This window comes from Dipteris shenzhenensis, chromosome 10, assembly GCF_047967505.1.
Source record: "Dipteris shenzhenensis isolate YYH24624 ecotype China chromosome 10, Dip_SZ_1.0, whole genome shotgun sequence".
NCBI lineage: Eukaryota > Viridiplantae > Streptophyta > Polypodiopsida > Gleicheniales > Dipteridaceae > Dipteris > Dipteris shenzhenensis.
The window spans coordinates 4158425-4181871 of record NC_141605.1 but is presented as its reverse complement, the minus strand read 5'-3'; the positions used below and the strand labels follow the sequence as shown (position 1 = coordinate 4181871).

At 45.4% G+C, this 23447-nt stretch overlaps 1 protein-coding gene across 2 annotated transcripts in view; it reads right to left on the bottom strand.

The window, feature by feature from the left end:
* The window catches only part of LOC147897285 (rhodanese-like domain-containing protein / PPIC-type PPIASE domain-containing protein), a 100328-nt gene extending 78702 nt beyond the window's left edge, over positions 1-21626 (bottom strand). The window contains exons 1-3 of one of the 2 annotated variants that reach the window (XR_015541683.1): positions 21328-21626; positions 21068-21205; positions 20893-20987 (exon numbers count right to left, since the gene is read on the bottom strand). Coding sequence is in view for 1 of the 2 variants with exons in the window: in XM_087380465.1 (XP_087236591.1) it covers positions 20893-20987; positions 21068-21205; positions 21328-21574 (480 nt within the window). In the remaining variant the exon portion in view is untranslated. The remainder of the gene's footprint in view (positions 1-20892; positions 20988-21067; positions 21206-21327) is intronic. The other variant, XM_087380465.1, reaches the window with a different exon arrangement.
* Between the last annotated feature and the right edge of the window lie 1821 nt (positions 21627-23447).

Here is a 23447-nt window from a genome sequence, read left to right as displayed (position 1 = left end):
TGAGTGAGTGAGCGTAGGCAAGAAGGAGGAAGGAAGAGTAGATAGGATTAGATGTCACATCAAAAAGTACATAGTAGGGGGTGGATAGAGACTTATATAGTCCCTCCACATTTTCCACCTAAAGGGCCTCTAACTTGGCCTCTTTTTCCCCTTCATTACAGCCATCCCTTCCCATAGAATTTTGCCCTCAAAATTTCATATGCGGGCTGTTAAATAGGTGCAGCAAACAACAAATAATAGTCAGCCCGGTAGGAGATAGGGGTTGTCCTGGACAATGCTCTCTGGCTGCCATGAGTTCTCATCCTCAGGGAGTCCCTACCACTTGATAAGATACTCGGTGTAGACTTTGTTTCGGAGTACGTGATCCCTGAAACCCATGATGCGCTCCGGAACATAGAGTATGTGGCCCTCCTCATCCATAGGTGGTAGCTCAAGAAGGACTTGGACATGATGTCCGACATGTTGCTTCAGCAAGGACACATGGAAAACATTATGAATCTTGGAGGTCCTAGGTAGCTCCAACTCATATGCCACCTCGCCAACTTTGCGGATGATCCTGTAGGGACCGTAATACCTGTGAGCAAACTTCGTGTTGGTGTTACCTTTCAGCGAGGCATAACGGTTCTTATGGAGGCGTAAGTGCACATAATCCCCTACTTTAAAAGACAAATACCTCCTGTGTTCATCCGCATACTTCTTCTGCTTGGCTTGGGCATCCTGCATATTCTTTTTAGCCAATTGCAGAAGGGCATCCATACTCTCCAAGTCATTTCTTGCTTGCTGATTTTTCACAGCCATGTCTGCAACTAAAGATGGCATACCCACTGTGCATCCATACATAGCCTCGAACGGGCTCATGCCAATAGAGATGTGCTTTGTACTGTTGTAACAAAATTCAGTAAGTGCCAACCACTTATCCCAAGATTTCTGTGTGTCATGATAGAAATGCCTCAAATACTCCTCCAGCCATTTGTTCACCCGCTCTGACTGTCCATCCATCTCAGGGTGGTAAGCAGTGCTAGGTGTAAGAGAAGTACCCACTGATGTAAATAACTCCTGCCAAAAGTGACCCATAAATTTTGCATCTCTGTCGCTGACAATCTCCCGAGGGAAGCCATGATGCTTAAGAACATTCTCGATGAATTGCCAAGCAACCTATGATGCTGATTAACGGGTCTTAGTGGGTCTGAAATGGGCCTGCTTTGTCATTCTGTCAACCACCACAAAAGTGCTATTCCATCCCCGCTCTATGGAAGGCAACCCTGTGATGAAATCCATAGCAATGTTAGTCCATTTGCCTTCTGGAATAGGTAATGGCTGCAAGAGACCCGCGGGTAACCAGCTGTCCACTTTATTCTTCTGGCAGGGATTATTCACTGACAAATTTAACTACATCCCGCCACAAGCCATCCCAGATAAAGCTCTGTTTGACCTTTTCATGTGTCTTAGTAATACCCGCATGTCCTACCATAGGAGATGAGTGCATTTCCCGTAAGACCAGCAGTCAATACTTTGAATCTAGCACCAAATAAATTCTGTCCTTGCACCACAACAGCCCATTATGCAGCTTGAATTCAGCATGCCCCTGGCTCGATGGCCTCTGTGTAACTCCACAAAAATGGGAGCTGCCTTAGAATCCTGCATGTATTCTTCCTGAATACCATGAATCCACTCCTGGTAGATGGTAGAAATGGCAGACAAACTGCAAGCCCACATACGGGATAAGGCATCTGCAACCACATTCTCTTTCCCTTTCCTGTACTCAATGTCGAAATCATAAGACTAAACCTTAGCCAGCCACCTCTTCTGCTTCATTGACAAGTTGGGCTGTGTAAGGAAATACCTGGGTGTCCTATGATCTGTCTTAACCTTGATTTTGCTATCATACAAGTAGTGGTGCCATTTTTCGAAAGCATGGAGAATAGCCAACATCTCCTGATCATACACATGATAATCCAATTCCTTGACATCCAATTTCCTGCTTTCAAAAGCAATTACCCCGTGTTCCTGCCTCAACACAGCCCCTAAGCCTTTGCCACTGGCATCGACCTCCACAATGAAAGTACGTGAAAAATAAGGGCATACCAACACAGGAGCATGAGTGAGGGTAAATTTCAGGTCTTCAAAGCTGCGCTGTGCATCTGTAGACCACATAAAAGGATCCTTCTTCAAAAGGTCTGTCAGAGGGGCTGCCCTCTTGGAAAACTTGCGAATAAAGCGCCTGTAGATGGAAGCAAGACCTAGAAATCCCCTCAACTGAGTAGGGTTGCTGCAGGATCCACTCGAATGCCATCCTTGCTCACAATGTGACCAAGATACTCAACCTCTTGTGCCATAAAAGTGCATTTGCTGGCTTTAGCATAAAGCTGATGTAACGTCAAAATTTCCAGCACTTGATTGACATGTCTGATGTGCTAACACATATTTGAAAAGGAGAGGCTGCAAATCTTGTTCGTGAGTACCTGGAAGGTAGCTGGTGCATTGGTCAATCCAAAAGGCATCACCTTGAACTCATATAGTCCCCTCTCTAAGCGAAAGGCTGTCTTGTGCTCATCCCCAGCTTTCATTCTACTCTGATGAGAGCCGGACCTCAAATCAATCTTAGTGAAAAACTGAGCACCCTTGAGTTCATCCAACAAGTCATCTATCCTTGGGATTGGAAACCTGTTCTTGATGGTGACCTTATTCAAGTCTCTGTAGTCAATGCACATACGGTAAGAACCGTCCTTCACCAAGAGCACAGGGGATGCAAAAGGAGAAGTGCTATGAGTGATTAAACTCCTCTGAAGTAAGTCCCTCATGCCACTTCCTCCCGTTCTACCTTAGAGAGTCGGTATGGGGCCTTATTGATTGGCTTACTACCACGTTCCACGACTATGGCATGATCTACATCTCTTCTCGGAGGCAACTGTGATGGCAAATCAGCAAACACATCTGCAAACTCTGAGAGCAATCTCTACATATCACAATCATCAACACGGGGAGTGCCACCCTCCTTAGTTACTGACAGTTTTAATGCATATATGGCGCTGCCCCTCTTGAGCTCTCTGGCCAACTGCCTTGCTGAAATGACCTGCAATTTAGGAGCTGCAATACCATGCAATGTAACTGATCCATCCCTGTGGGCAAAGCTGAGTGTTGAAATCCATGCTGATTTTGCCCAGTGATTGCAACCAATCACAGCCCAGGACAACATCTATTGGGCCCATGTCAAGTGCCAAGAGATCACCTGCAAATGTATAGTCATCAGAGGACTTAATCGTTGCATCTTGGCAACAAGATCTACTGACCATATGCTGTCCATTGGCCACTTCTACTCTCAGCCCATGGTCTATCTCAGTAGCAATCAGTCCCACCCTCTATAAGGTCTTATGGTTAACAAAACTATGGGTGCTACCGCTATCCACCAACACATACACAATCCTGCCATTAATCATCCCTGTTAATCTGATAGTATCAGCACTTTTGGCACCCATCAAGGCATGCATGGAAATAGTATAAAGTGTTGGCTGGGCATCCCAATAAACCTCCTCCTCGTTCACAGGAGCATTACCACTTGCATCTTCACGTGCATAAAAAAGGTATCATGCTCCACAGAAAAGAGTGTGGGCCTACGGCCTCTCATGCCACCAATGGGCAGAATCTCATACGAATGCGAAGCATGAGTGTCATGCACAGTAGCACCACCACGATCAAAAGGAAAGTCAATGCCCTTCGTGGCTCCAGTGTCAGGAGCCTCATCTGCATCATGTGTATTTGCCATCTCATCCTGAGACGTATCCAAAGAACCTGGGGCATCAAACAATTCCTCGTCATCTGAGAGGTCAATGATCATGCTGAGCTTGGCCATACCACTATTGCACATCTTGCACACATTCCTATGCTCAGGAGTCCATTTCTCGCCACATTTAAAACATAAGTTGGCCTTCTTTCTGCTGTCCATTATTGCCCGTGTATGCTGTTTTATCTCAGCCTGCTCATTTCCAGCAGTAGGCTTGGCATCAGATACCTGTAAGGCCTGGCATACGGCATCTTACTACCCGAGACAGTAGGAAAGCGAGGACATGGTGCTGCTGCAGATTTCTCGTCAGTCCACTCAGCAAACTTAGGCTTCGACTCAGCGTCATACCCCGTAGCATGCGAGCTGCCCATGGCATTTCTGTGCTTGCTAGCATATTTAGGCTCAAATACTTCTGCAAGCTGAGCTGCCCTCTCAATTGTTTGAGGGTTATGTGCCTTCACATCTACAGCAAGAGAAGAATTTAACCCATGGATGAAACGCAACAGCTTTCCCTTTTCAGATACGTCTTGCACAAATAGGGAAAGTCTCCAAAAGCACTGCAAGTACTCTTGGACCGTACTGATCTGTGACAAGGCATAAAATTCAGCCGAGTATCGATCCAATACAAGTGGAGATACAAATGTACCGCTAATTCTTTGAAACCCCTCCAAGTGGTTGGTCTCTGAGGCGAATCCCTCATGTATCGCCACCATGTGTGGGCATAGTCCTGCATATGCATACCTGCAAAAATGATGCGCTCCTTCTCAGACTTGGGGTAAAAGCGGAAATAGTCTTCCAGCTTCGTGAGCCACTCCTCCAACTCATTGGGAGTGTGAGTGTCCCCTTTAAACTTATGCACTGTGAGTTTGTCCTTGATATCCTTGGTTGCATAATTCTTGTGTGTGTAACCTCCAGAAGTGCGGGCATCATCACGCTTGAGGTTCACATAATCGGAGAAGGGCACTGGCTGCGTCTAGCTATATGTGCTCGCTGACAAAGCGATAGGTGCATGAACCCTAGGCTAGGTCTCTCTGCCAAATGCATCTCTCCGAAATGATGGCATACCAAAGGGCTGAGAAGAGGGCTGACCTCTCTCCCAGGGGTGTGGGCTGCCATATAAACCCAAGCCTACTCGCTGGTGTGGTGAAAGGAGCACTAGCCGGATGCACACCAACGGGTCGGCCCAAAAGAGACGGCTCAGCCTGCATAGATGCAAAAAGCTGAGAGCCAAAAGATGGCCTGACATCCTGCAAGAAGGTGCTCTGTGGCACAGAAAATGCATCATCTCCAGATAATCCCCAAACTGGGGTACATGCAATGATCTAGAAGACTAATGCTCATAGGCACGACGGGCATCTACCATAAAACCCCTGCGTGGAGCAGACAAAACATCCTGACTGTCTGAATGGTCCCCTTGCTGGGGTGTGGGCTGCTTACCCTTATCCTGCATAGCAATGGCAGATGTGATCTGCTGTCCAATCTGGACAAGAGCGGGATCCTGTCCTATCTGGCGGAAATCACCCTGGAGCATAGAGGAAAGGACATCCAAAAACTGTGTCTGCACTGCCTACACTTCCCGGGATGCAGAAGAGAGAGGCTGAGTGGAAGGAACCTCTGCACCACCAGTGGATGCAACCACTGGGGCAGGGACTTGCTAAGCTTGATGGAGAGGGAGGAAGAGGGAGATAGAGAGGGAGCTTGATGGAGCGGCCCAATGGAGATGGAGAGGAGCTTGATGGAGAGGGAGAGGGAGATGGAGATGGAGGGGGAGCTTGATGGAGAGGGAGAGGGAGAGGGAGAGAGAGAGGGGGATGGATGGAGAGCATGATGGAGAGGCCCGAGGGAGATGGAGAATAGAATAGAATAGAATGTTGTATTATCGTCCTCTGGAGAGAGAGCTTGATGGAGAGAGAGCTTGAAGAAGAGGGAGCTTGATGGAGATAGAGAAGTGATGGAGGAGGGGGATGAAGAGGGAGCTTGATGGAGATGGAGGGGGAGCTTGATGGAGAGGGAGGAGGAGAGGAAGAGGGAGAGGGAGATGGAGATGGAGATGGAGAGGAAGAGGGAGATGGAGGGGTGAGAGATAGAGAGGGATGTTCTTGGAAGTTGGAGGGAGAGGGAGATGGAGAGGTGGGCAATGGACTGCTTTATGGCTAGGGAGATGGAGAGGGAAGAATGCTTGGTGGAGAGGGGGAGGGGTGAGAGGGGTATATATGCAGGTTTGGAGAAGAGGCTGGCCCCAAAACGGTCAAAAACGGGCAGAAAAAGGGCAGATCTGCAAACTCTAATCGGCCGAAACCCTAAAACATAGTGGACCATACGGAACGTACAAAACGTACGGAACAATTGCCCAACGTCCTTCATGTTCATTAATGTTGTCGAAAGCGGAGGCCATATGAATGTTGTCTACATGTGCTTTAGGAGTAAGGACCAGTGCCCCAGCATTATTTGATGTCTCCAAAGTGAATCCTTTAACCATCAATAGGTCCACCTCTAGTTGTGTGATGTTAGTTCCACTTGTGATTGGCCATTTTGATGGTATGGGGCTAATGCTCCTATCTCGACTCCAAGTGTGTGTCACATCGCTGCTGCTGCTACAAAACCACATGAACTATGAACCAATTCCATTGAGGTGTGCCCTTGTTGCATAGAAGAAAGGTGCAACTATAGTATTTGATGAGCTCCCAACAAATGTGTTGCACCTCTTGCCATCCACCCACGCTATGCACTTCACATGGCTTCTCATCTGTGTCCTCCTTAGTGCCCAAAATGTCTTGTGCATCGACCGCTTCACTACAAGCTCCAACAGATCGTTCTGTACGTCGAACGTAGGCAACTATGGCAGAGCGGCGAGCTCGGGTGCAAGAGGTTTCCAATTACCGAGAAAAGAGAAAGAGAGCGGAAGAGGGGCAAGAAAAGGCTGGAGAGGACCACAGGCTTGCAGATCTGCCCCAGAGCCTCGACATCAGGATCTCGGCCTTGAATCCTTGCTTCAACCAACCTTAGCATGCTCCTTGGGAACTGCGCCCATGTCCGTACAAGGCCCTACGGCTGTACAACGTGCTTTCAACGCCACGAATCGCCTCGAGAATCGCACCACAATCGTACAGCAGCTTCGGGGTTTGTGCTAGCAGTTGGGCTGCCTCTGGTGTGTGCAAGAGCTGGGGGAAAAGTCAGAACAGCAGCAAAATGCAGGGTACAAGCAGCACATGCAACTGGGAGAGCTAGGAAAAGCAATGAAAATTGTGTAGAAGGCTTCTGCTAGACTCTACAATCATCCATAGGGGTGAGGGGAGAGAGATGGTAGGTGGTAGAAGGGCATGCATCCGCATGCATGACACTTGGCCCTTCATTAAAGCTCTAACCCACCTGACCAAGGACAACGTTGATTGTCCTTGGGCCCAACTTTTAGACCCCTCTCTAGTGCCTATGCCTTGCCCCTAGGACCTAGTGGTGCACCTATACTTTGCTCCTAGGAACTTTTAGGAAGTGTGCACTTCATCTAGCCAATCCCTCACGGCCAAACCATTACTACACTTAACCTTGGGTTAAGCGTGGGTTGAGTTACGAAGATACTTTACATCACTTTTCACGTCCCCGTGACACTCATACTATCCATTGCGTGAGCAGATTTTGTGGGCAGTCCAGCCTGCTTCTAGTAGCCATCGAAGAGGATCTTGGTGCAGCAAGGGAAGTGGTTAACTACAGGGAACAAAGAGCTCACAAATCTTTATCAAGGACTGCCCTCACCGCAGGATAAGGAAGACGGGATCAAGGAGGTAACTTGCACCTCAATTTGGGCTGCCTTCACAACAGCAAGGAGGTCAAGGAGCCACACCAAGCACTGCAACATCATTGGTGGCCTAGAGGAGCAATAGGGAGGTGTGATGTGGGGCACATCTTACAAGGCCCACACAAGCTCTAAGAGAGGACCACAAGCCAAGTGTTTTGGAAGTACCAAGGAGGTAGGAGAACAGCCTTTTGTATTCAGGGGTCCACATCTAGTCAGTACTCCGCTAATAGAGGGTGATATTGGACATAGCTTTTGTACTGTATCCACATTGGACGGAAATATATTTTGCTAGTTCTACATCTCTCTCTTGTGCATTGTCTATTTATTGTCTGTACATCTATTGAAGTACACACCGAGGATAAGAAGTTTAGATTTGAATATACCATTGTGCGATTCCTGGTCTCTATAGCTCTCTCTCTAGGTTAGCTTCCGCTGTGAGTACCCTCTATTGTTTTCTAACATGTGTATCAGAGCCTTGAGGAAAGTTTACAAGTGGTGGTCGCTTGAAGGTAAGAATATTGGGAAAGGACACCCTTGATTCAAGCTTGTGGGAATCAGCTTCTACGTTTGAAGGACTAGTGCCCTTGTGAGAAGGAGGGCGACTCAGATTCAGACCAGTGTACAACATCTCTAGCTCTTTCATTTCATTATCAAGACTGTAGCCTGTAAGACATCCAATTCCAAACTTTGGGAAAACGGGCAAGTTGGATGGCACATTGAAGGTCCGGAGCCACCTGGTAGTGAGATTGACTTGGGAGATTGCGATGGTAGTGGAGCTAACACCTCAGCAACCACCGCGGATGCTGCTACAGTTGTTGTACGTGCGGATCATGCAACAGTAAGAGACTGGGTGACACACAATGCGGAGTCCCTAGCCATCATTATTGGTACCACTGCAAATTCGATTCTCTCATACATTCAATTGGCAAACACTTACTTTGCCCCGTGGACCATATGTACAAGGTGAATAACAATTCGAGGATTCTCAACCTTGAGACGGAGTTGTATGGCATGAGCATGGATGATAGGGATTCAATACATGCGCACATTACCAAGATGATGGTGGTGCGGGATCAACTCGCAACAATTGGTCAAAGGATGGATTTGGCATGGATGACTAGGCTTCTGCTTGGCATGCTTCCCAAGAGCTACAAGAGCTTTGTCACAACAATGGATGCAAGGCAACAGTCATCGGTTACCTTTGAGGAGCTAGTGCCTTTGCTTCTGCAGGAGGAAGCTTGGGAAAAGAAGTACGACAGAGCTAATGACGACAAGTCCTCTTACACCAAGGACAAGGCAAGCCTGGCGACAACAAGCCCAACAACAACAACAAGCGTGTCAAATCTAAGAATGATGGGAACACTTCTGATGGTGAGAATAAGAAAAAGAGAAAACATCAAAAGAAATGCTTCTACTACGATCAGCCAAGAAGGCGGATCAAAAGAAGAAAAAGCCCAATCACAATTTAAATGAGCCATCTCCGAAGGCAAATGTGATAGTCTAAAAAGAGCTTTTCTTGATGACATCTCCATATGTTACTGAGGTAACGTATGCAAACCTTGGTGTTACAGTAAGCATGTCTCACATTGAAAGGTGGTCTAAAGAGGAGTTAGTAACTTTTGTGAAGGTGAAGGACAGCAATGAGTTCCTGAATTGCTCTAGGTGCTTGGCTCGTATCATTCATATGAGGGAGAACACTTTGGAAGGACCTATGGATTCGAGTCAGATGGAGCTCAAATGTTGAAGGGGGCATAACAGGATTACACAATAAAGAAAGGTGTGCCTCCATGAGGTGCATGGTTTGCTTTCAAAGCAAGCAAACAAGCAGGTGGATCATCTAGTATGTGCATTCCTTGTTTAGTCATTTGAACTTTAATAACATGCTTTGGGCACAGTCGGTGCTTTGCATTTCTTAGGTGTTGAGAGATTGGAAGGTGTATGCCTTCCTAGAAGTCGGAGGGGAAAGACTTGATGTTTCTCTCCAAAGCTCAGATGCAGAGTGTGAAACCCAAACCAGACCTCAACATGGTTGACACGTACGATCACGTTCGATACGTACCGTTCGATATTAGTGCGGTACTAAACGAACTAAAAAATCTTAGGTGTAGGTCCGATGGTACGTTCGATACCCAAAAAAAAAGGCAGAGATTTTAGAGTTTTGGAGTAGGTACTTGTACAAGCTTTAAAACTTGTACAAACATGTTATATAGGTGCTTGATGGAGATAAAGAGGGAGAGAGATGAAGATGCTTGATGCAGCTTGAGCCTCGTCACTTGTTGGAGATGGAGAGGGGAGAGTAGAGACTCGAAGTCGGAGGTAGATGCATAGTGTGAGATCATAGTGAGAGGAGAGGGGGTTTATATGGAACCTTGCCATCTAGGAGACCCAAAATCAGTTTGGCACAACCACCACCACTAACAAAACCAGCCATCCAAAACAAACAAACGCACCCATTATTTTAGATTTATAAATTTATTTTTATTTTTTTTTAAACATACGTGTCATATGGAACAGTACGGGACGTTCCGTACGTCGAACGAGGGCAACCATGGACCTCAAGAACAACTCTTGGCCCTGATTAGCAGCAAGAAACACCTCCTGGATGAAATTGCAATTCACAAATAGCCTCTAAAACAAATCACAATTGACACAGTGTCTCCTGGAAGCGACTCATGGGCACTTTCGGCACAAATCCAGGCTGGAACTTCAAATCACAACAGGGAAAGGAGGCTGGAACAGAAATCGCAGCAACTAGGGAGCCCACGGATGGCCTCGAGATCAAATCGCTTCACCCAAAGCAAGGAGCCTGGTGCTGGAAATTCCGTACACTCCTTGGAAAATGTGCTTGGACTGTGGGAATCAAATCGCCTTCAAGATAGAGGACTGGGAGATGAGGGACCGGAACAAAACACAGCACTAGGGCCCTGAAATGAGGGCTGGACTCCCCCGAAGGTCTTTACTGCAATAGAATAATGCCTTGTACAACTGGCTCTCACAAGAGCATGGACTGAGTACAATCTGTGTGACCAAGAGCCTTGAGGCTCTTCTTTTATAGACTTAGCCTCCAACCCGAAAACAAGAGCTTTCTAATAAGCTGGGGCTAGCTTTTAGCTTTTTCCTAAGCCTAAATTAGGCATACTTTTCTTAGAAAGCTGAGCTTTCCCTAAAATCAGCTTTAGGAGGCTTTTATTAAAAGTGCGCTGGATTTTTTTGCTTATTTTGACTTGTGGGGTCCTCCATAAAGTAGGTGCCCACATTCTTGGTGTTTTTTGCTTTGTAGGACCTGCACTTTAACGCATCAGAGGTTAGTCTAATGCATGCATTCTAGTTCTTGGACTATTTCTAGTCCCTTGTGGGCGTCCCCACAATTCTCTTTTTACCAATGCAAGGCAAAAGTAAAAACAATAAAACTTATTCTTGGTTAACCAACTTCACCATTCTTTGATTGGAGTCAATTCTAATAAAGATTACTCTTTATTTTCTTAGAAGAAGTCCCAAATGGTGACATCCCCTCAGCTTCTAGACACTTGTCCTCAACTAAAAAGATTCTTGATACAACCGTAGAACTTGAGGATACTCTGAGAAGAATCCCTCATTTATCCACTTGGCATCAAGCACCGAATAATTCTTAAACTTGACAAGGTATCTACGGATAGCCTTGCCTCTAGGTCCTTTCTTCTCTGTATGATATACAATTTGTTCTGGTGGGAGGATCTCGTCCATCTCTTCCACCTCAAGTGGCTCTTCTTGAACTGCTTCTGTGGGGTCTTGAGCCTGCTGTCATACTTTACCTTTTGGCACGTAAGACATTCAGTTACAAACTTGTGAATGCCTTTCCGCATCCCTGGCCAAAAGAAATATCTCTCAATGGCATGTGTAGTAGACAAAATACCTCGATGCCCTGCATAAGGAGGAGCATGACATTCTCCCAAAAACTTTGGCTCGCATGTCTTGAGTCACACAAAGATGATCCTCTTTCATGAGAAATCCATCTTTCAGTGTATACTAGCTGGATGATACTCCGTGCTGAATATTTCTCTTGGTCTCTCCGAAATCCGGATCCTGTAAATAAAGCCCTTTCATAGCCTCCAAGTCCCGGTGATATACTATGGTGACATTATTCACTTTAGGCCCTCTAGATAAAACATCTACAACTCTGTTCCGAGCTCCTGGAGTATAGACAATCTGAAAATGAAACATGACAGAAAATTTGCCCAATTCATCTGCTTTTTGGAGATCTTGGTCTAAGTCAAGAAATACTTGAGGCTCTGGTGGTCAGTCTTGACTGTAAAGTCAGCTCCAAGAAGATAATGCGTCAAAATAGTTAAAGCATGAATAACTGCTAGCATCTCTTTCTCATAAACACCCAAATACATCTCGGCACCAACTTTCATAAGCTATAACCCGACCTTCTTGATGGAGGGCAGCTCCCACACACTCTACATGCATCGCAGTCCACATCAAACGGTTTTTGTAAATCTAGAACAACGAGAATAGGCCTGGACGTTAGCTTTTCTTTGAGAGCATTAAAAGCTGTCCTTCCACCTGAAAACTACATTTTTCTTTGTCAAGTCATGTAAGGGGGCTGCTATATCAGGAAAGTGTTTGATGAAGCGTCTGTACTGGGAACAAAGCCCAAGAAAGTTGTGTACTTCATGTACCCAGGTGAGCTCTGGCCACTCTTGTATAACTTTAATCTTGGCTAGATCTACCCGAATCCCTTCCTTGGAAATAATGTGTCCAATATAATGAATCTTGTCAAGAAAGAATTCACTCTTTTTGGCATTAATATAAAGCTTATACTTTATGAGTTCTTAAAACACAATAGCCTTGCGCTCTTCTTTTGTCTTAGAAAAGACCAAAATATCATCAAAAAAAGTACCTATAAAGTGCCTGTAAGATGTGAAAAGATGTGAAAATTATGTCCATCATACGATTGAAAGTGGCTGGTGCATTGGTAAGCCAAAAAGGCATCACCAAAAACTCATAAAGTCCAAAAGTGGTCCGAAAAGCTGTCTTTTGGACATCTTGTGGGTGGATCCTTATCTGATGATATCCGCTTTTTAAATCAATACAGCTGAAAATCGTGGCCCCTTTTAGTCTGTGCCATAATTTCTTCAATCTAGGCTGCACTCACACGATAAGGCGGCCGATTCAGGGGCTGACTTTCTGGAAGGAGCTCTATAACATATCTTCAGGCCGCTCTGGAGGAAGCTCTCTTGGTAGAGAATCTGAAAAACAATCTTTGAAAGATTCTAGAAGCTGAAATTTTTCTTTTTCTAAAGGAGGACTTATTTCCACTCGAGGTTCACCCTCTTTCTCTTTAACAAAGGCCATATAAGCAGAAATTGCAGATTTTATTGATTAAGCAATGGAAATATTTAATACAACTGGAATGGTCTCACCCTTTTCCTTGGCCAAAATCTTGTGTTGCTTATTCCGATGCACAAAACTGAGAGTTCTTGCTTTAGAATTAAGAATACCTTCTTTCTATGGAACCACGGCATACCGGAAATAGCATCATAATGCTTGAGAGGTGAAACATAAAACTCTTCGCAGTCCACATAGTCCTATCCATCCAATCAAAGGTGTGACTTTGACTAGATCCCCTTTAAAAACATGTTCTACATCCAAAGATAATATACCTAGATGAATCCAGGAACATTCCCAAACTCATCCTCTAAAAACATGTTCTACATCCAAAGATAATCCCAATTCTTCGATCTTAATTCCTAGCCTCAAAGCTAGATCTTTTGAGATGAAATTATTTTACTTTACCCCATGCGAGGCAAAGCTCTCGGTTTCCTGGTTCTGTGGTTCTGCCCAACATATCTAGGACTCCTCCCGCCACAGGCTTTGGCGGTTCTCTTGGCGTTTTCTGCTCCCTTGGACCCACAGGCCTTTCGGGGCACTGGGCAGCCATATGCCGTTCTTTTCCACAATGGAAACACTTACCCTCCTTTCTGAAACCTTTACCAATACCAAGATCAGCCTTCTGGAGTAAATCATTGGAACTCTGGGGCTCCCGGAAGGACTAGAAACCCTAATCGCAGCATATTCATGCAGCCGGAACAGAAATCACAGCAGAATCTGTCTCTCTAGACACTCACACGTGCGATCGTTGCAAGATTATGAAGCTGGAACAAATCACAATTTGGTCTAGAAGGAGAAGAAACAATTTGCAGAGTAGAAAGAGCTCTGGGAGGGGGAGAGTGAGAACAAAACACAGCACTAGAGCCCAAAAATAAGGGCTGGACACCCCCGAAGGTCTTAACTAAAACCCCAACCAGATGAAATCCCAATTCACTTTGGCACCGTGGAACAGTCCGCAACCAATGCAGGACTCCTCTGAAGCAAATCGCGGTACCCGAGGCAGGATGCCTGGCGCTGGAAATTTCGTACACTCTTCGGGAAACATGCTGAGGCTGTGGAAATCCAAATGTCAACAAGATAGAGTGCTGGGAGAGAAGGGTAAGGAGCAAAACACAGCACTAGGGCCCATAAATAAGGGCTGGATCCCCCCAAAGGTCTTTATTGTAATAGAATAAGGCTTTGTACAACTGGCTCTCACAAGAGCATGGACTGAGTACAATATGTGTGTTCCAGAGCTCTGAGGCTCTTCTTTTATAGACTTAGCCTCCAACCCGAAAGCAAGAGCTTTCTAATAAGCTGGGGCTAGCTTTTAGCCTTTTCCTAAGCATACTTTTCTTAGAAAGCTAAGCTTTCCCTAAAATCAGCTCTAGGGGGCTTTTCTTGAAAATTGCGTTGGAATTCTTGCTTAGTTGGCCTTGTGGGATCCTCCATAAAGTAGGCACCCACACCTTGGTGCTTTTAGCCTTGTAGGACCTGCTTTTTGCACTTTTTCCTTAATTCTAGGGCCTTTTTGCACTCCTCTTGGTCCTACATATTGCCACAAACAAAAACCAACACTTTAACCTGTTAAAGGTTAGACTAATGCATGCATTCTAGTTCTTGGACTATTTAGATCTAGTCCCTTGTGTACATCACCACAGTTCTCTTTTTACCAATGCAAGGCAAAAGTAAAAACAATAAAACTTATTCTTGGTTAACCAACTTCACCATTCTTTTGACGAAGTCAATTCTAATAAAGATTACTCTTTATTTTCTTAGGAGAAGTCCCAAAAGGTGACATCATTGCTAGTCTCAAAGCTCGATCTTCTGAGATGAAATTATCAATAGCTCCTGGATCAAAAAGAATTAAAGCATTCTTATCTTTTTACTTTACCCCGTGCGAGCCAAAGCTCTCGGTTTCTTGGTTCTGTGGTTCTGTGGTTCTACTCCCTTAGAGACCCGCGGGCCTTTCGGGACACTCGGCAGCCATATGCCCTTCTTTTCCACAATGGCATAGTTGCCAGAGACAGTCGTTTCTTGATAGGAAACGAAAACGGAAATGGCGAAACGAAAACAGCGTTTCTTGAAGAAACGCCGCCATTTCATAAAACCTGTTTTTGACCTACCCCCAAAATCGCGATTTCGCCGCCTACCTCCTTTTTTCGCCGCCTCCCACCCATTGCACTCCTTCTGTGCATCCTTGCTGCTCTCTCCACCTTCTCTAAGCTCTCTCCATCCCTCCATCCTTCGCTTTCGGACTCTCCATCCCGATTCCTCGGACCTCCATCCTTCTCTCTCCATCCTCTTCATCCTTCTCTCCATCTTCTCCATCCTGCAAGCTACAGCTTGGCAGCCTGCTCTCCATCCCTCCATCCTCTCTTACCTGTAACCTCTCCATCCTCTATCACTTCAATCTCTGATCCTCCAGGCTCCTTCCACCTCTCCATCCTCTTTTACCTCTGAGCTCTCCATCCTCCTTCTATCTCTCCATCCTTCCTCACTCGTGACCTCTCCATCCTCCTCACCTCTCCATCCTCCTCAATGCCGAGAGATGCTTATTGGGTCCATGTCTCCCTCCTGAATAGTTATAAAGGAGGCCGTGGCTCCAAGAACTGGAGACGCAAGTACTGCGGCATAAGCAAAATAGGGTCTATCACACGGGTGAAAGACCATCTAGCAAGTGTTTCCAGCAAGGATGTAGGACGTTGTGAGTTTGTGCCTACTCCAGTGAAAGGTGGCCTAACAGAATGGAAGCGTGTGCACATGGCAGCCTTGGCTACAAAAAGTGGAGGGCAAGGACTGCAAGATGAAGAAGAGGCTGCTGACGCTGAGCCATTGGATGATGCCAGCACATTGGGTTCTGCAAAGAGAAGTAGAGGGGCATCAACAACATCGAGCGCCGGTCCTAGTGCTACAAGAACACCCTTGCCACATGGATCAATTAGTGTGGATGCTAGTGCAGGAAACAGAGGATCACTGCAAAGGTCTAGCATTCAAACACGCTTGCAAAAGCAAGCAGTGAAGGAGGCCACTAGTGAGCTCACAAAGCTCTTCATACAGTGTGCAATACCCTTTCATGTGGCGAAGACTACACGATGAAGAAAGGCCATGAACGCCGTGAGCCGAATTGGGTATGAATGGGAAGGGCCTACATATGAGGCCTTGCGGACAAGAGAGCTAAGAAGAGAGAGGGAATGTGTGGAAGACCAAATGAAGCCCTTGAAAGAGACTTGGGAAAAATATGGATGCACACTCTTATTCGATGGATGGTCAGATACACGGAGGAGTGTGTACAATATTTTAGTGTCTTCTTGCAAGGGAACCATGTTCTTGAGAGCCATAGACGCTTCCACTACAGGTACAGTGATTACAGGGTTGTATATTTGGGAGCATTTATGGGCAGCCATTATGGAGATAGGTGCTGAGAATGTGGTGCAGGTGGTGCCACATAATGGCAGCAATTGTGCGTCAATGGGTGCCATGTTAGAAGATGAGTTCCCTAAGATTGTGTGGACACCCTATGCCTCACATTGCCTTGATCTTTTGATCAAGGACCTAGGAAGATACCTTGGATTGATGCCATCTTCTCCACAGCCCACAGTATCATGAAGTTCGTCACGAAGAGACCCAAAGTCCTCAGCATCTATCAGGCTTACAGTGACCTTGAGCTACTGAAACCTCCAGCCACAAGGTTTGCTTACATGTTCATAGTGGTGGAGAGGCTTGTGCGAGTGCACCAAGGCTTGTTGCACACGGTTGTGTCTCGGGAGTGGGGAGATTGGGATGATAGAGACCAAGCAAAGTCTATCAAATTTGTCTGCATAATCATGGATGAGTCTTGGTGGAATCAGACGGAGGCATTAATCAAATCGATTAATCCTATCTACACGGTGCTTCGCATCACGGACATGCAGGAAAGCACATTAGGGCTCTTGTACGAGTTTATGGACAAGATTGGAGAGGCCCTCAACAGAAACACTTCCCTATCACCTAATAAGTAAGACTTTTTACTTTTGTAATATGTATAATTATTGCAATTACTAAATTGCAATTTGCTATCATGGAGCCTGGAATTTTCAGACATGTATTATGTATGTACTATAGTCTGTGAATTTTGCATGATAATGCATTCTAATTTCTTGTGGCATGATTTAGGGTTGAGTCCATCCGTGCTATATGGAATAAGTAGTGGAATCGGTTCCACCACCCAATCCATGCGGTGGCACATGTATTGCATCCCCTCTGGCGCAGTCAAGAACAATAGGAGAATGACGAGTTGGAGGAGGGGATGCAACAGTATCTACAAAATTGGACAAGTGGTGACTTGGAGATGCAACGAAGAATGGAGGATGAACTTCTATTGTTCCGCAATCACAGCCTCTCCTTTGGTCGGCCTACGGCTAGGCTCCGGGAGACACAATTGCAGCTTTGTAGGACCTACTTTTGCACTTTCCCCTTAATTCTAGGGCCTTTTTGCACTCCTCTTGGTCCTACCTTATACCACAAACAAATACCAACACTTTAACCCATTAGAGGTTAGTCTAATGCATGCATTGGACTATTTCTAGTCCCTTGTGGGCGTCCCCACAATTCTCTTTTTACAATGCAAGGCAAAAGTAAAAACAATAAAACTTATTCTTGGTTAACCAACTTCACCATTCTTTGACCGGAGTCAATTATAATAAAGATTACTCTTTATTTTCTTAGGAGAAGTCCCAAATGGTAATAAGGTGCTCGAAGGTGGACATGGTGGACTTATTGAAGCCTCAGTGGTGAAGATAGGGACATCTATATAAGGAAAGAGTGTGCTAAAGCTAGAAAAGTATTTGCTTGCGAGCTCATTGGGAGCTGATGGTCCAAGTATTCTGGAGCTATATTTAGGTTGGACCTATGTACCAGGATGGTTCTATTGTGGAGGACTAGACCTGTAGGAGCAGTCTACTATTTCAGTGTCCCTTTGGGACCTATAAAAGGGAGCCTATTCAGGGCTCATACTATCCATTGTGTGTGCAGATTTTGTGGGCCATCCAGCTTGCTTCGAGTTGCCATTCAGGAGGATCTTGGTGCTGCAAGGGAAGTGCTTGACTACAGGGAACAAGGAGCTCACAAGCCTTCATCAAGGGCTGCCCTCACAGCAGCAAAGGAAGACTGGATCAAGGATGTGTCAATTTGGACTGTCAAGGAGCCACACCAGGCACTACCTCATCACTAGCTGTACAGGGGAGCAGCTGGGAGGTGTGACTGCGAGGCTTCATAACCACAAGCTCTAGGAGAGCACCGCATGCCAAGTGTTTTGGAAATGCCAAGGAGATAGGAGAAAAACATTTTGTATGTAAAGGGGTCCACATCTACTTAGCACTACGCTGATAGAGGGTGGTACACTGGATGTAGTGAAAATGAGAGCTTGCAAAGGCAGTTGTTTCCCTCACTTCACTTGAGAAGCAGCAGAGAACCCATAAGGTTCTCAACATCTAAGTCCGCGAGATTCCCCACACGCCCTCTATTGTCACTAATACCAACACCTTTGTGAACTCCATCTTGCGGTACATACTAGACTCGGCTAGCAGCACAGCGCAAACATGTGCTCTTTGGCGTCTTCCAAAGGTACATATGGATGAGGTTTTCACTCCTTGCAAGTAGAAAAGATATCGACCCTCTTACAAAAACATAATGCCACCTATAAAGAGGGAAGGTGAGCAATGGTAGGGGAGGGACAACTGGTAACTAGTCCCAGATGAACATCCCATTGACACATCTACCTAGGGAGGCAAGGGGGTCTATGGGACTTGGAGGACTAAATCCTTGACCTACACCGTTTTGAAGTCATACACACGACGAAATATTATATTCTACATAGAGACTCATCAGATCCCAGAGCGCCCACTACCGCTACTTTGTGGATATACATGGGAGTCTGCCAATCTTGAAAACACTATAGAGACACGCAGGTACAATATGAAGCTCCAATGTAGTTGACTTAGCTTCTCGCATCACAGATTTCTTCATCCCACCATTACCAACAGGAGCCAACCATACATACTTGCTCTTTCGCTTATCCACCCTACTTCCTATACCAAGCACATCCTGTCACACATTATCATCTATAAAGAGATCCACTTTGACCATAAGCTAGCCCTTCCCTACACCACTGGCCTCTCTACTATGCTTGCAAATACTGATGCTATCCTCAACTAGAAGATAGAACAGCCATGATCACCCGCTCCCTTCATGATGACGCTCTTCAATCTCCACCAGATCCACATGCCCGCCACCCATTGGATCAATCCCCTGTAATAGCTGGTATAATGAGTCTCCGGAGGCAAGTCCTAGTCACCTCTATGGTCCTAGTCACCTCTATGGGCACTCTTTCATGGAAATGGGTAAATTACATGACCTAGTTATCTACAATGGTCTTGCAAGATGGCCTTCTACCAATAGGCGCACATGTTTTCCACATGGAGAAGGCTTTAGTGTAGTGGACTACCTCATGAGATCCCCTGCCTTTGAGTCACGCATCATAGATTTCTTCATCCCACCATTACCATTAGGAGCCAACCATGCATACTTGCTCTTTAGCTTATCCACCCTATTTCCTATACAGAGCACATCTCGTCACACATATATCATCTATCAAGAGATCTACTTTGACCATAAGCTAGCTCTTCCCTTCATCGCCAGTCTCTCTACTATGCTTGGGATATTAATGCTACCCGTAGATAGAACAATCATGATCACCTACTCCCTTCTCTTCAGTCTTTCCCCATACCATTAAATCCACATGCCAGCAGCTGGTATAATGATGAGTGTAAGGCCTTGCACCATCAATTCACATTCGAGACCAAGCATCACCTTCCAGCTCAGGAGGTGGCCAAGCAAGAATATCTCCTTCTGGTCTATCGGAAGAAGAGGGACTTCGTCTGCCAGAATAAGGAGGAATTACTAAACATTCTCTTTAGCAATAACTCCAAGGACCCCTCTCATTGAGTCAACCATCTGGTGCACGCACTCTCTATGACATCCCTCACCAACCAACACCAGACTTTTCACATCTACCCCAACCTACCTCTTGTTCACTTTTCACCACTAGCCATATCAAACACTTAACCCTAAAGCTAAACGATGGTGGAGCCAAGGATCACGAGGGACTATGCATTAAGTACATTGCATATAGGCTTAATACCCTAGCCCCAATCTAGTAAAGCTATTTAATGAAGCGATTTGCACTAGATTCCCTCACACCTAGACCCTTTACAACATCTTCTCCATCTATGAGGCAAGGATCCCATGCACTCAAAAAACTACAAGACCATTATGATTGGGCATGTGGTGTCCAATATTTATGCCTCAGCACTTAATACTCAACTTAGTCAATTTTGGTGGAGCATGATGGATTCAAAGCTCTTGGGCAAGCGACTTGGCTTTGAGCAAACCATCGTTGTTGGTATTGGTATCTAGATTCATCCTAAAATGGAAGGAGTTGGAAAAGTGTAATTTTACACAATTCACTTTGAGAGGTGTCACCAAGGCACCGAAGCAGAGGGTTGACTATTGCTTAAGGATTTTCGCATAATAGATTATGTGTCTGACTGAACGTTTGAAGCAACAAAAATATATTAAAAGAAAAGCTATTGCAACATGTATGTGATGAGAAGTAATTCCCATCAGCTTAGTGTGAGGCTCCTCTATCCTCGTGTGATTTAAAAAGCTTACCTTTTCCCCAAAAGACGTTCTAGTCTAAAACAGATTGCCCGGTTCTCTTTTGTTTGGCCAACGCCAAGGTCAGCGTCCAAAGTGGTAGGCACTAGGCCCCTCGACTTCGTGCTCGGTTCACAATATTTTTGGGAAATTTTCAATGATAACCCAAGGCCAAAACCATTCAAAATCGTTATTCATCTCTTACGTTCTTGACAATTGTTTCATGTTTTTCTAATACTCCTCATTTTTCAAATTTAGATGCGTTCCGTACCATTTGGCCCTTTCGAACCCAGCCCAACATGCCACCATCCTTTTTCGATGGACACGTGGAGTACTCCGTGGCTAAATCACCCAGATCCGCACCATCTGCAGATTCGGAAAATCAAAATCCCGTTTCTAGAAGTAGACAAATGCAGAAGCGTCACACAACCAATCAACTAGCCTGCCTTGCAGCAACTTGCGCTGAAGATCCAGGAGCAGTGGTAACTGATCTTCTTTCAATAGTAAATGTTGTATTAATATTTCCCGATTCTCACTAGGAATGGCCGTCGTGCCGGCTCCAGTACTTGCAGCCCTATAAGCCACTGAAACGAAAACTTTTAGACCAATTTCATACTAACAAATAGCTAAGACCAACCAACCGCTGATCAGGCTGTGTAGAAAGCAGGCAAGAAAATTTGACTCGACCATTGCGAGGAGAGCACACCTAAAGAAAGGGGGAAAGGCCGACGGGTAGTCTTGGGAGGGGCAGGAACAGGGGATCCAAGAGAAGAGGAAGTTGAGGGAGGTAAGAAAAGGGCGAGAAAGTGAGGGGGCCTGGATGCTGCGGGGCTACAGCGTGGCGGGAAGCATGAAGAAGCAGCGGAGGGGAGAGAGTGCGTGCATGGAATTACGGCCATAGCTGTAAACGTGGAGCTTCCTAGGAGCGGGAGCGGGAGCGGGAAGGCACGCATTGCAGTTTTTTACCCAGTAGGCCCTCGTCTTAAGTGAAATGCCTAGGCAATTCACAAAAGGGCCATTTTGCGGACATTTTCCAACTTCCGTCACCATTATCGATCGTCACAAACAGTGTGATGCGGACATGCAATGTATTTCCAGCTTTGATTGAGCGTGATGTTGACACCCGATTCAATCTTCTGCGGATAACAGGCTCCAGGGAATCGGACGGTCGCTATCATCTCGTCGACCAGGGACCTTGACATTATGCGTGGTCGACACAAGCCATACCCATTACGCACAGCAAAGAAAAGCTCAGACCCTAGCCACCAAGGGTCATGGGCTTGGGTTCATAAGTTTTATTTCTAAAGAAACAAGGTGAGGCTTGCCCAAAAGGAGAAGCTAGCAGGTTCTTGAAGTTTAAGTTGGACTCTACTTCATGCTTGTAGCTTAGGCAAGCTCAATGACACTAATGCAAAAGGAGGAAATGATAGCGGTACAAAGCTTAAGAGGACAAACACTAGAAGGTCTAGATGTAGTAGCTTCCAATACTAACACCTCATGGTGTATAAAAAGGGGTGTGAGCTTATTTAAATGAAATCCTCTCGAGCACTGAGGGTTTTTAGTCGAACCAACACATTAATGAGTAAGTGCAGGGAATGTGCACCCAATAACAACAAGAAAGGCTCTAGATCACCGAGGATAAACGTACGTAGCCTAGCTGCTCTAGGACACCTAAGGCAATCCATTACAATGCTCAGCCCAAAAGTACGTAGAAAAGATAGCGTTCATAAGCATCCCTTGCATCAACTTTGGAAGCAGCCCAAAAGGAAATCCGTTCATAAGCATCCCTTGCATCAACTTTGGAAGCTCTTCTTTAAAAACTAAACAAACACTACAGAGCAAAACAAATTGTAGGCAAAACTAAAGGAGCATAAAACAAAGGGACATCAATTGACATAACGTACTCAAAAAACAACGAAGGAAAATTTTGCTTTTTTACAACTAAACCAATACGTGGAAAGTTGTAGAGGGACGAGGCGAAATTTGTAAGCCTTTCATTGTTGTACTGCCAATAGTCCTAGTCATGATTCTTATGCATCTTATGCTTTTGTACCTGCTTCTCAAGGAAATCCTCCATAAATGTTACCTCGCCTATAAGTAAATGCATCACTTAAGTACAAATCTTGGAAAGGAAGGGAGACTACAAGCAAGACTCAAATGGAAGAGAATTGCCATTACAAATCTAATTCATCTCACGTTTATTTGACATGGTGTGACAAGACTTGTTTATGTTATGATAGTATTCTATGCATGAGATGTTTCTTTCATGGTGTTGGATTTGTGTAGACTTCTACGTCCTACGAACTGGAACACTGGAGGGTAGATTTTAATAACCAACTATATGGTAACACCTCAAAACAAGTACAATGCAAGCTTAACGTGTGAGCAATCACCGATCAGAATGGCATAGAACTTCACCTAAGATGGGAGGATCTCTCTTTGGTTATGATCTTTGAGTAGCAACTACTATGCAAGCAACCACAACGTAAGTGTGACACAACCAGTATATTTCTCAGCTCTTATCATGCCTCCATTGTTGATGAAGCCCTTGGCCATGCATATGGTCTCTAGAGAGAGAATAGACAGGTCTCAAAAAGTCATTGCATGTTGATGATGATGATGTTGGAAAGAGGGGTTGGCACGCATGGCGGGAGATTTTGTACTTGCATGGGAGCAAGAGAAAAACATGAGAAAGCAAAGATATTTGAGTGTGTCTCAATAAAAGGGGTGCCTTCTACTAACACACTCAATCTTGGAGATATGTAGAAGATGATCCGAGTGAAAGCATGAATAGTGAGTCGACAAAAGAGTCCAAACGATGGCCCT